The 13490-nt window shown below is 47.6% G+C and overlaps 1 protein-coding gene across 2 annotated transcripts in view; it reads left to right on the top strand.

The window, feature by feature from the left end:
• Positions 1 to 11520, top strand: part of LOC125335538 (T-box-containing protein TBX6L) — a 30762-nt gene extending 19242 nt beyond the window's left edge. For both annotated transcript variants that reach the window (XM_048323223.1, XM_048323225.1), the window contains 8 exons: positions 3510 to 3654; positions 4646 to 4748; positions 5194 to 5358; positions 5672 to 5818; positions 6321 to 6391; positions 7151 to 7242; positions 7559 to 7751; positions 8343 to 11520. In XM_048323223.1, coding sequence (XP_048179180.1) covers positions 3510 to 3654; positions 4646 to 4748; positions 5194 to 5358; positions 5672 to 5818; positions 6321 to 6391; positions 7151 to 7242; positions 7559 to 7751; positions 8343 to 8769 — 1343 coding nt within the window. In that variant the 3' untranslated portion in view covers positions 8770 to 11520. The remainder of the gene's footprint in view (positions 1 to 3509; positions 3655 to 4645; positions 4749 to 5193; positions 5359 to 5671; positions 5819 to 6320; positions 6392 to 7150; positions 7243 to 7558; positions 7752 to 8342) is intronic.
• Positions 11521 to 13490: the final 1970 nt, after the last annotated feature.

Here is a 13490-nt window from a genome sequence, read left to right as displayed (position 1 = left end):
GCCCAGAGGTGCTGCATTTGTCAGTGCAACTGAACCCTAGATTTACTCTGGGATTTTACTCTACATCAGAAGAAAACAACCGGCCCAGGTTTAGGTGTGCAGTTTGTAGGCACATCAGAGGTGACTGGGCAGTGTCAGCTTCCTTTCTCTTCCTCTGCAAGATGTTGTCTCATTCATGAGCAAAATACATGTGCAGTGATTTAGATTATTTCCATCTTTGCTACTGTTTTGGGTTTTTTCAGTCCCTGCTGTGTTGATCTGATTCATGCTGACTTCTGCCACTTGAATTTTGAGCTGAAAAACAAAAGAGCAGCAATGAAAAAAATATAGACTGTATTGTGGTATTTTCATGTTAAAGATTCAAAATATTGCAGTGTTCACCTCATTTTCTTACTGGGTTGCTTCTGGTATATGACCCCCTACAGCAGAAATATTCCAGGTGATGACTGGATGCATCTGAGAGATGAAGCCGTTGCATTTGTGGAAACAGTGTACTTTTGTTATTGCCAAAAAACTCTCTGGATCTGAGAAATGAGGTTCCCTCCAGAGGGTTGGGGTGTTTCTACTGACATTTAGAAGATCAGAGAGCATGGGGAGGGTTTTTTTGCTTGTTTCAAAGATTAATTTATTAGATAGTTTTGTATATTGATGTGCATTCCTCCCTGGTGGACACTGGATAGCTGTTAGTGTTGGGCTTCACTTGGAAGATAGCAGCAACAAATGTAATAATAACTGATTTTAGTCAAGGTAAGCATAGCTTTTTCCCTTATTGGAGGTTTCCCAGTACTGCAAATCCTATCCTGCACATTTTGGGAAGGCTGCAACAAATTTTCTGACATTGTAACATTGTCTCAATAATGAGGCAGTGCAATAGGTGAGGCAATTGTACTCCATCATCTTCTATCCAAAGGCCTTCCTCCTAAAACTACTAAATTGTCTCTCATTTCTCCTTCTTTCCTTTCTGTCCCCAAGATGATAAAAAGATATGTACAGCTCATTCTAGATACAGAAACTGTAGCACAAGCTACTCCTGTTGGTATTGGGACCTTCAAATCAAGCACAGAATAGATTGAAGATCTCTTAATTTTCAGTGCTTTTATCATAGCAGCTTCCTACCTTTCAACCTCATCTGGAATAAAAAACATGTTTTAGAATGGGCCACATATGATGTTACCAGCACAATGATAATAGTAATATTTTTTAATAAGTAATACTAGAATTCCTGGAAAAGGTTTGAATCTCTTTCAGATAATAATGGTTTTAAAACCAAGTTGCACAGGAGAGGAAACCATAGAAGTACAGCTCACACAGGTTCCGTTCAGTGCTTGGACACTCTGCCCCAACCTCTCCGTGCCGTAAGTCCAACACTCAGGCATCTCTGTGGGAGGATGAGTGCATGAGCCTTGCCATCAGTTACACAGGCACAAACTAGGAGGGAAAGAAAAATCCAAACAAAATTTGCAAACAAAATCCAAAGTGGATCTTACAAACAGATCCATCACTGCAGGATCCCGCTGAAGCTGTGTGGGTCCGTTCACCAGCTCACACCATTGCTGGGGTCCAGGTCCTCATGCAGACTGTTCATGTCCTGCTTTTCAGCCTCAGCCTGTGCACACAAAACCTGCACGGTGAAAGGCGTTAACTACATTTTTAAATCTTAGCTGCAACATTTATTGTCCCTGTCTCCTGCAGCATCGTGCTCCTACAAGTGTGTTGTGGACTCATTTTGGTAAAAACCAAATTATAAGATCTGCCTTTGATTTTTAATTCAGTGTTGAACTCCTTTCACTTCAATTCCTCTCAACTTCATTGGAAATCTCCCCTCATTAAGGACTCCTGAGATCTGCCTTGTTGTATTCTCGTTTAATGGCATTGGAATTTGCTTAAAGAAATGTTAATTCTAAAATTCATTTGGGGAAGGAGCAAGCATCTGTCTAGCTAATCAAAATCTGTTTGCATTTATTTGTGACTGGATGGCTCCTGTGGGAAATCAGCCGAATTTTATTGTAACTCCTTTTGATACATGTGCTGCACTGAGCTACCAAATGCATGGTCTCATGGCAGCTTTCATGTCTTTGCAAGAGGATATGGGGGAAGCTTTAGTAAGAAGATGTTAACAGGCTAATCTTGGTGAGCAAACTAGGTGTCACTTCTTGGCCAGTTCATTAATGTTGGATCAAAGCAGAAAAAAGGGTAGAGGATTTTTTTTAAAATGCCTAAAGACCTCTACAAACTGACAAAGTTACATTTTAATGTTATTTACTTCTTAATACTGAGGGGAGAACTGCTTAGATTTGTACTGGGTTGTTTTGGTGGAAAGATTTGTGAAAAAAGCTAATTTCTCTGAAAATAGTTGTCTACTTTTTGTGAAAACTCTTTTGAAGACATTACTCAGGAAAGCTGTAACAAGGTGAAAATTCCCTTTTTTCTGCTATGCTCTGAATAAGATCTGATCAGGCTGAGAAGCAGAAAAATCAACCTTTGAAACAAATAGCTGTGCCTGGCTGCTAATGCAGCACCCAGAGAGGTCCTGCTGGCCCTGTGCTGGGACAGCACTGCTGCCGTGGGTGTCCCACCGAGCAGGCTCCTCCTCCCTCGGCCAAACCTCAGGGCAGTGTTCCTAAAGCTCTACTGGGTATGAACTCAGCCCACCAGAACTGTACTGGGCCATGTTCTGGCCTAAAATGGACTGGGCTTTTCAGTATGGCAGCAGCAGTCTTGCCTGCCTTACAGTATTGTTGAGAACACCTACTGGGGGTTTTTAAGGAGTTTTTTATCCAAACAGCTGTACAGAGGTGGTTGCTACCATCAACACCAAAGGCAGTTCCTCCAGAATGGTTTCCCTTTCCTCTTCCCCAGGCCCACAGTTGGTCCTGTGCCTCCAAGAGGAAGTGCAGGCAGATTGCAGCACTGTGCCACGGTGTGTTACTGAAGAGGCACATTCCACCACTCTCACAGGCTCCTCAGTGGTCCCCATCTCTACTTCCAGTTTAGACCAGCCATCCTCCTTTCACAATATAGTCTATCCATAATCTATCTCTGTCACCTCCTTTTCTTTCCTTTGCATACATTTAGGACTCCTGTCTGTCTCATCTTTGTCTTCTGGGGGGATTTTTCACCTCTGCGACCACCTACTTGTCATTTTCCCCTATTACCCACTGGTGCACTTAAAATCTTTCCAGTCCTTTCAGCTTTCATTGTATTCTCTTGGTAAAGTGTTTTGTGTAACCCTGATCATACCAGAACAGTAGATTGTGGCTACCTGCCAGTGTGGGTTTTGTAACAGTGGAATTTAGACTGAGTTGGTATAACACACAGATCCTTACAAAAGGAATTACCAGCTAAAGACAAACCTGTTGGAAAAGGCTCTGCACCTCTGAGCCTACTAAGTAACAAAAATCCTTTGAAGAAAAGTAACAGTTTTTAAGAGGTTTGTTGTGGCACAGGCTTCCCAGCCCGAGGGTCAGTTCCCCTCCTGTCTGTCTGCAGTCACGGTCTCCTCTCTCTAGACGTGAAAGCGCCGTGTGAGGCCCTTCCTTCCCCCAGCCTGGAGCCCTTCCCACAGAGCTCCATCGTGGTCACCCTCGAGGACATGGGGCTCTGGATGAAGTTTCACCAGATAGGCACTGAGATGATCATCACCAAATCTGGCAGGTAAGGCGTACAGGACAGCTGCCCACACACACCACACCCTTCTGAGCTGTTATCAAAGTCTCCAAGTGCTCATTTTTCAAATGGTAGCCCTTAAACTGGTTTTGTAGCCAGTTATGCAGATCTCCCTGATCCTGGCAGAAGAATTGCACTTTCAGGGTGTTATAGAAGTCCAAACTGTGAAGTGCAAAAGGTCACTGTGGGACTGACATGCTGAGAAAACTCCTGTATTCTTATCTCACCACTTAACAGTGGTGTTCTTCCTGTCACTTGGAGGTTGCTCTGGGAAGTGCCCTGGGCTCCCTTTGCCTGGGTCACAGGAGGCAGCAGCAGTTGAGCAGTAAGTGCTTGGGTTTGAGTCTGTTTGCAGACAAGAACATGGCGCAGACTCGTAACGATCTGTGTGTGCGGACTCCTTTAAAGTATAAATGAGTCATGTACTGTGGAGCTTGCAGTGAAAGAAGATGGAATTGTGAAACTGTAAAGTATTGTGTCAAAGCTGCTGTGAGCTGGAATAATCCCTTTGGGTAGGGAGGTAGCTGTCAAAGCTCTTTTGCAAAGTCAGAAGTTAAAAGTAGTGGCAGGGAGCACGGGAACAGAAAGCTGGGTGTGCTCTTAGATGAGAGCGCATTTTCTACCCACGCTCAGATTTAATCCATCCTCCAGGTCTGTGAGAGCTGCAGCAGGCCAGGAACTACGTACAGCCTCCAAATAGTTCCTTTTAAGTTTCCCACTGTTGTATTAGAGGAATTGGAAGAACAAAAGCAGCAACAGTGTCAGGCCTTCAGTGACTGCTGCCCTGTTAGTGTCTATCCCATCTAAACCCATAGGACTAGACAGTCCATCAAAAAGATGGACAAATGGTCAATGGCTGGCTGGAGAAATACTGCTGCCAGGGCTTTGCACAGTAGCGAGTAAACATGACATGCTGCTTGATCATTAATAACCACTTTATAGAGAAATCTTTATACTCTATTTTTTATTTCTCCTTCAGACGAATGTTTCCACAATGCAAAATCAAAGTCTCTGGCTTAATCCCATATGCCAAGTACCTCATGCTGGTAGATTTTGTGCCAATGGACAACTTCAGGTACAAGGTAAGTACTTTAAATAACAGAATTTATGCTGTGCTTTCATCTTTGTTTGAAATAGATTAATCTTTATGCTTCACTTGTCACACTGATAAATAAATTCTCTTTGGACAAAGTTCAGAAGTAATTGATGGATTTTATGCCTCTGTGGAGTTATTTGTCAGTTTTGCTTGGGGAGAAGCTGGAAAGGTAACTAATTTTCATTGTAAGCAGTACAGTTTTAATCATGATTAATGTCAGACTTTTCTGGCAGCCGTTGGGAGAAAAGGAGGAAAAATGAGGCCTAAACTTGGAGCTGATTTGGTAACATGATCATGGCTTGTAAGAGAGAATCTGTTACTTGTGCTTCAGAGGAGTGCACTGGATTGACAGTGAAGCAAACTTGCCGGGGTTTTCCTGTACTGAAAGCGTTTTTTTTTTAAGCTCCAGATTTCTGCCTTTCCCTTCACAGTGGAATAAAGATCAGTGGGAAGTTGCTGGAAAAGCAGAGCCCCAGCTCCCTTGTCGCACCTATGTCCACCCAGATTCCCCAGCTCCTGGCAGCCACTGGATGAAAGAACCTGTCTCCTTCCAAAAACTGAAGCTCACTAACAACACTTTGGATCAACATGGGCATGTAGGTTGTGCTGTGCTCTCTTGGAATTCATTGCAGACGAACTCTGTGGGAAATAAGCAGGATCTGTGAGAAATTAAATAATGTAGAAATTAAAACATATCCAAGTGCCCTTTCTTCCTCACTCAGCCCAGCCCTCGTGCCCTCTTAGCTAGGGAAGGCGTGGGTCTGTACTGTCACTACAAGGGGCTTGGTGGAGACCCCAGTCCCAGCAGGCATCCCTGGTTTGAAATGGGTGTCCTGAGAGTCTCCACAGGAGATTTGCAGTGTGCTGGCAGTGTTTGCACATGGAATCCTTGTCCCTTGTCTGTCCCAGATCATCCTGCACTCCATGCACCGTTACAAGCCACGCTTCCACATTGTGCAGGCAGATGACCTCTTCAGTGTCCGCTGGAGCATCTTCCAGGTGTTCAGCTTCCCTGAGACTGTGTTCACCTCTGTCACTGCCTACCAGAACGAGCAGGTACGGTGTGCAAGCACTGCTTCTGGACGCACTGCGAAATGCTGTCCGTAAAATTCTCGTAAAGGAGGGTGTCTCCTTCCTGTCTGCTCATCCTGGGCACCTGTGATGGACAGTGGGAAGAAATAGGCACATTGTGGTTCCTGTGGAAAAATCTACTCCGTGATGAGATGAGTCATGCACCTTGATGGTATTGAGTGCACTGTCAGTGACACACAGAACTCCAAATGCAGTAAAAAGTATGGCTGCAGGTCCAGATACAGATACTCACCCTGCATATTTCTCTAGTCAAATCCCTGCTGACCCTGGTAAAGTCACTTCTCTCTGTGGGTCAGTTCCTTATCAATAATGGGAGCTGCTGGGAGAGCTGAGATACTGTGGCAAGGCCATGTCCAAAACTCTCACACAGTTTATCTGTTGTGATAAATACTGAGGTGAAGGTCTTGGAACAGTGAAGAACCCAACCAGTCACTGTGATGCTGAGTCTTGTTCCTTTTACTTAAAGATTACAAAGCTCAAGATTGACAACAATCCATTTGCTAAAGGTTTCCGTGAACATGGGAAGAACACTCGAAGGTAAACTGTTTTTTCATTTTAATTTATTTATAGCTGGAGTTCACTTGTGAATTTTACCCAAAGTCTTTGAGCAAAACTCTACCAGCCAGCTCTGCTGAGCCTGCTGCATTGTGCACACTGCATTTGCCTGTATCTGGGAGTGATGTCCCTCTGTGCAGCCTCTTCTCAAGAGACATGGGGAGTGGGAGGTGACAATTCCTACAGAAATGTGGGAGGTGTGACAAATTTGAGACCTGCATGTTGGAGCTAGACTGGAGTCTGACATGTGAATAGCAGTGATAACAGGAGTCCACAGCAGATCATTTGGTCTCTTGGAGATCAGCTTGATTCTGACATTTGGAAGCTCCCTTGTCTGCTTTTCCTGTGAGTGGAAAAGTGTCTCTTCCAGTGGGAGATTTTGTCTGCAAGACGGAAGATGGATACCAATACCAGTGAGATCTTCTGCTTGGTCTGAGGGCAGCCAGTGGATGAGATGAAAAAAAAAGCTTAAATTGAAACCCCAGACTGGCAATAGAGAAGGAAAAAATGGAGGTTTTTTCCCAAGCAGAAAATGTTGCTAAAATATCTGAGATTTTTTTTTGCATTATTTTATGCCTGAAAAAAAAAATCTCATTTCCTGATGAAAAAAGGCCAAAACTGACTCTTTTTTACTTAAACTTTAAAAATGTTATTGATTTTATTTCTTTTCCTAATAGCATTGCTGCCTGTATATCTAGGCAAAAAACGTCCAAGCTATCCCCATGTCTTGTTTCCTTCCAGGGAAGGACGAGCCAAATGCCAGAAGCCCAGTCCAGCCAAGAGCCAGAAGAGGAAGTTGCCTGAGGAAAAGGAGCCTGGTGCTGAGGAACGTGGTAATATTGATCACAACAAACCCAGAAAATGATATTCAGATAGGTTTTTAAGCTAAGTCATTCCTTGCTCCAGCTCACAGTGCTGCTTGCAGTAGCACAGCTAAGGAGAGAGGGCAGGACTGATCACCGCAGTATCTGGGCAGAAAAGAGCTGGAAGGGGTTATTCCCTTAAGACAGAAGGACTGCAGGAGGTGTTAGCGTGTTTCCTTCCACCATCCTGTGATTACTGCAACTGCCAATAGACCATTGTGACCTTTGCCTCCCTCTTCCCCCTCCTCATTCTTTTCCATTCTTTCTTTTCCCTGCTTTGAGTCAGATTTTGAGAAGGATGAGAATGTAGATGTGAAGGAAGAGAGTAACCCCGTGGTGGTCAGCAGTGGATATCCCTTCTGGGGCTCGGAGCAGAACAGCAGCCAGGCCTTCCCTCCAGCCTCACCAGTGCCTGCTGACCAGAGGGAGGGTCTGGCTAGAGAGCAGCAAGTGCCAACGCCGTCTTACCAGACATACCGGTGAGTCCTACCTTCTCCTCCAACACCACCCTTTAATTGGTGGGGTTTGTCATCTTATGCTGGGTATTTCCTAACAAAAACAGCTAGTTGGGAGTAGGGGGAGGATGCCTTTCTGTTGGATAGCACACGTGGTTGAGAGATGGTAGATTAGCATGGAGATAGGTCCAAGGATAGCCTTTCTCTTCCAGTTCAAACCCACTGGTTCTGGGCATACTCATGTCTTTGTAATGTTCTTTATTCCCCTGTCCCAAAATGCTCTCTCAGCCAGTTCTGTGTACTACAGAGCTTGCCTGTCCATTGGAGGAGTGGCAAGACTCCAGTGATTTTTCCTTCCTCATTGCAAAATTTGGTGTGAGTGAGCCCAGACTAGAATTGAGCCAGAAATAAGGTAGTCTGGATTCACCTTCTCTGGCATTTCATTTTTCTGTGGGTGTGAGTGAGGCCTGGGCTAAAATCCACAGTAACAGTAAGATGAAGCAGTAGGCAAATGGAAGAGCTTGCCATGCCTTTCCCCAGGGGATCTGTGTGGGTTTTCCGTGGTTTTCCACTCTGGAAGGTCCGACTCGCTCTTTTCTCTGCCCTTGGACTCAGGTTCCACGAAGCTGGGGACAGCCAGCAGCTTCCCACCCGCGATGCTGCGACCTTGAACGATTTCCGGGCAAGGTGCCACGCCTTGGATCTCACCACAGTGCCCGAGCACGACTCCAAACAGCTCCCAGAGGGCTTCACCAACCTGCCCCCACTGCCCCCACCTCTGCCTCCTCCCCAGGACTACACAGGAGTGGTGAACATGGCTCTGGACTCTGTGGGGAAAGCCGGGGCCCGGGCGCCCATGTACAGTCCCTATGGCACCGAGCAGGGCCTCGGGCAGTGGGTGGTGCCTTCCCACAGCCAGTACAGGGCAATGAGCTACTCGGCCTTCTCCACGGAGTACAACACACAAGGGACTCCGGGACATGCCCACAGCACCATGGCAGAGTGGAGCCAGTACCCTCTGTTCCCCTACGCCTGCTGGTGAAGGGGGAGGACCCTTCCCAGTGAAAAAACTGAAAGAGAATTGTAAATGAGATTGGATTTTCTCTGGGGTGTTGGACTTTTGAAGCTTTGCCTACACTAGGCAGAGGTATTGCTGCAAGCAGTAGCGTGGGACACCATCACTTCCTTATCTCCTTGCACAACCCTCACCATATTTCACAAGCAGTGGTTAAATTGATGGCTGCCCCAGCCATGTCTTGTGGGTCAGGCTCAATGTGTTCTGTAGTGTTTTTTTTCCCAGCAGGAGTAGGAAACCACAGATCTGCAAGAACAGTATTTAAAGAGCTGCTGAACTCACAGTCACAGTGTTGGCACCTCACATTTGGCAGTTTCCAGCATCCCTCCCTCCTGGGACTTGGTGAGAGGAGATAGGGGCTGAGGACTTTCAATAAGCCATCCACGTGGCCAAAAAGCTGCAGAAAATATTGCAAAGATGAGCAAAGCAAGCAATCCTGGTGACCTTTGAGCAGCTTCCTCAGTTAGTATAGTCAAACTAAAGCTAGAGTCTTGCCTTTCTTCCAGCAGCGGATGAGAGTAAAATGCACAGTAAGGCATGTCTGGAGCACAGCAGTGGGTTGTGCAGGCAGGGAAGAGTTTGTTATATGCAGGAGGAGCAGCAGCAAGGCTGTGTGGTGTCTTCCTGTCCCCGTGCCCATCCCTCCTCTGTCAGCCCTAGATTCGAGGTCAATGAAACGCTCTTCATTCTGTGGAGGTGGAGGGAGGTTGTTCATGGAATGTGGGGTCTCCTCTGGGGCTTTCCAAGGTTGTCAGAAGCAAGGCCATGAACAGCAGTGCTGCTGTGTCACTCCAACCTCTCCCTTTAGAGGGAAAGGAAATTTTCCGCTGTGAACTTACTCCTTCTCCCGCTTCCCACCACCCCTGGAGAATATCATTTATAGTTGTGGTTCCTGCGCTGCTCTGTGAGTGTGTGAAGTCATCTGGCTGCTGTTTGGGAGTCTGTAGGGATCTGTCCACATTCAGTTATCAGAGTGGTTCCACCTCCCTTCTCCCTGGTCCCATCCTGGGCAGGAGCAGCCTGTGCAGTGCCGTGCAAGCAGGGATTCTTTTCATCTTCCTGTTAGAAGGGGGAGGCCTCCCTGTTTACCCAAGTGCAGATGGCCCTGGCATTGGGGACTAGGTGAGACAGGCTCTTTGCTTCTCAGGGAGGATAGACATGTTCCTAGGTGTTATTTAGGGAATGTTTTCTTGTCACACTGATAGCTGCTGTGTGGCCTGCAGCCATCAGTAGGCAGTGAGGTGTGTCATTTAGCCTGTGTGCCAGATGGTTTTCTCTGTGTGCACACACGTGTGTGTGTGTGGCAAGATACTGTCTCTGAGCAGACCTGGGCAGGCTTGTGCCCAGTGCCTCAGGACCCCTGTGCAGGGACACTGGGAAAGGCTGTGCACGGGCTTTTGGGGCACTAGCTCAGCACTGTGCATGTGCATAGCATAGGGATGTTGAGCTGTGTTGTTATTGTTAAAATTACTGTGAAAAGTAGTCCTGTAAATTATGGACTCAACTACAATGACTGTTGCCTTATTTAAACTGTATATTGCTAACTGCTTTTATACCACAATTATGATATGTACAGAGCAGCTGAGTACTTCTCCTGGGCTTCCCAGGATTTGAGGATGTGCAGCATTGAAATAAAGGTCAGACTTTGCCACGGTACATGTACATAATGCCCTGTGAGCCTCCCCTCTGATGGCATCCTGGCCAGTAGTGATTTGTACCTGCTGTGCATGACACACATGTGGATGTGAGCGACTCACTTAAAAGGAAATCTGGCTGGGAAAAAAATGTGGAGCAGGTTTTTTTCTAATGCCAGAATGTCGTGGTTTCCTGCTGTCCAAATGCCAGCTGTGTGAAGGCAGGTCAGCTGTAAAAGGCTGTCTCTGGCCATTAGTAGTTAATTTTGCCACCACTGTCTTTCACATCTTGGAAATGAGATGAGCAGAATGGCTGGGGAGGTGAGTGAGTGAGTGCCTTGAGCCTCATGTGCAGGGACCCGAGGGGGGTACTTTGTGCACGACACAGAATCGCTGCCAGCAGCATGCCTGTAAAAGAGAGAATACATCCCCCACTGGCTACCTGGTTAGCTCTTTCTTTGTCTTTGTAGCTGGGATGTGTTTCCCTGTCACAGAGTGCTAATAAGGATGAAATGTTGCGGTGAGTATGAGTAACTGAGGGGAACTGGGCAGCACTGGGAACTCCTGTGAAAATACGAGTGCAATGCTGTTTCTTTCAAACCTTCGCAGTAGCAGTGCAGGTGCTGCTGCCCCCTGGGCCTATGGCTGGAGGTGGTTTGGCAGACGACTCTGCACTGGGGTAGAAGACTCAGCTTTGGGCCTAGGACGAGCCATCAATTACTCATCAGCCTTCTGTTGCAACAGGACTGCTTGCCGCTCTTCAGTGAATCATCCAGCTTGCTAGAGAAGTACCTATCCTTTCTCTCTCCCTGCCTCTGATTAGAGACTGCGCTTGGCTGGTTTGGGAGGCCTTTGGAGATTTTGCCTGTAGGTGTGCTCTGGACTCTGCTCCCGCCCCCTCCCTTTGCAGTTCCCACTGGCTTGTTTTCTTCAGCTGTGGCATTTAAAGTCTGTATGAGCTCGACTGAAATGCTGTTTTTGCACTCATGTGAGATAATGTAATGCCTCTGACAGCTTCAATAAAAGGAAATGAGACATGCGGAAGTCAGGCCATTAAGACTAATAAAATAAACTCGAAAATGTAGGTTTTGTGCATCTTTCTCAAGCACAACGTGCTCTGCTTTAGTCATGTTACCTGGGGCCAGTTTGTACATGCATGACAGGCTGTTGATCTCAGCATTCATTGTTCTCCACAGTGTGTTCAGCGAGCCTCAGGTTATCTGCTCACACTGCTAGATGTGACTCAGGCTCTTGCACCAATTCTTTGTAGCAAATTGTTTATTTTCTCTATGTTTTCTGCTCCTCTCCTGCAGAGGAGTTACATAAGGAGGAGGGCAAATGGACTATAAATGGGATCTAGGTAAATTTCCTATGGGAAATAAAGATCTTGATTTGTTTTGGTTTCTCCTACTGGTTTTTGCAGCCTTAAGCCTTGTCTGACACTGCTTCAATGCAGATGGGAATGGCAGAAAAATGCTTTCTTGCCGATGCTGCAGTTCTTCCCCAGGCAGCAGCAGGCTGGGGAGAGCACCTGTTTCCCTGCAGCGCAGCAAAGCTCCAGCTCTCCCCACGCCCCTGTGGGGACACGGCGAGTCCTCCCCGGCCTGCAGGGTCCCCTCTCACCTGGCCCAGCGTGTGGCCTCCGCACTTGTACCTGCCCTGGCTCTGCAGAAGCAACTTCCAGCTGGTTTCACTAAGAGCTTATCTAATTTCCAGGTGCTGCAGGGACAGGGATGTGCTGGTGCAAACCAAGCTCTGGAATGGTGCCATTGGCCGAGCTCCGGGCCCGGCCCCGGGGCCGCGCTGCTCTGGGCACCGGTGTGGGGGCGAGCCCTCACGCATGTGGGGCGGGGCAGGGCCAAGGAGGCTCCTCGTCTGCAGAGAGGCATGAGGAGATCCTGGAGAGCAGCCTTTCCAGGGGGCTGGGGCTCTTGAATCACCCGGTGCTGGACAGCCAGGCTGATCAGGACTGCAGGCTTGCTTTGGGTTCACCCGACTGCCCGGGCTGGGGTTGCTGTCGTGGTGCTCCTTGAGCCTCCCAGGAGACTCTGACGTGCATTTCCTTGGTCAGCTTAAGTACCGGGTCACTTTAAGGCAATCCAAGCAAGCAGCGCAAACCCCCTTCCGGGAATAACAACATTCTTCAAGTCAAATGGGTTTTTATTGCAGAGCTTAAAATCCACTTAATTCCCGAGCCCCAGGCTGGGATCCATGTGGAGCCTCTTAGCAGGGGGGAGGCAGCATTTGGCTGGAGCAACAACCAGTGCTGGTCACCCACCGTGAGAGGCCGGAGCGGCTCCAAGCCACATCCCTGCTGCCTGGAGCTGCCCGCCGGGCTGGCCCCTCTTCCCGCTCACCAGCAGCCACATGGGCGGCTGCAGGTGCCTTCACTTACCTGCCTGCCCGCCCTCGGCCTCCAGGTACTCAGTGAGTGGCAAAGAGAGAGGGATAAAACTGTGCAGGGCTAGCTGGGGAAAGGATGGGTTTTCCTGGATGGTGGTGGGGGTGGCTTTTCTTGTATCTCTCAGCTGCCCTGGGCACAGTCGTGCTCAGAGACAAGACTTTTGCTGCAGCATCAGTGGCTGTGAGGGAAGCCTGTTCCTGCCTGTCTCCAGGGCTCTGTTCCTAGTCCTCTGCTGCTGGCCTGGCTCCCTGCTCCTCCAGGTAAGCTGCTTTTTACTGTCCTGGCTTGCAGAGCTGTAGTGAGGTCTAAATGTGCTTTCTGGACATTGCAGCAGATCTGGGGAACAGCAGGAGGAACATGGAGAGGCTTACAGGACACAGCGAAAGAAGTAGGAAAGGTGTTTCTCCCCCACAGCACGACATGCACATCCCAGAACAAACCCTGAAACGTTCTTGAGACCTCAGCCTGAGCAGAAGTGTCAGATAAAATTTTAACTGAGGGCGAAGCAACCCTGTGATGCAGGGTTGAGAAGAGGTGCTGCAGCTGTGCTGAGCAGTGTTGCTGTTCAGCTTAGTTTAGTGTTATTCCTTTTTTTGTTTTTCCAAGTCATGTGAGTTTGTTTTACGACCTGAAGTACTTTGCTGTGGGGT

Source organism: Corvus hawaiiensis, chromosome 18 (assembly GCF_020740725.1).
Source record: "Corvus hawaiiensis isolate bCorHaw1 chromosome 18, bCorHaw1.pri.cur, whole genome shotgun sequence".
In the NCBI taxonomy this organism is placed as follows: Eukaryota; Metazoa; Chordata; class Aves; order Passeriformes; family Corvidae; genus Corvus; species Corvus hawaiiensis.
Note: the sequence above shows the minus strand (reverse complement) of the source record. Positions and strands in the feature narration are given on the sequence as shown.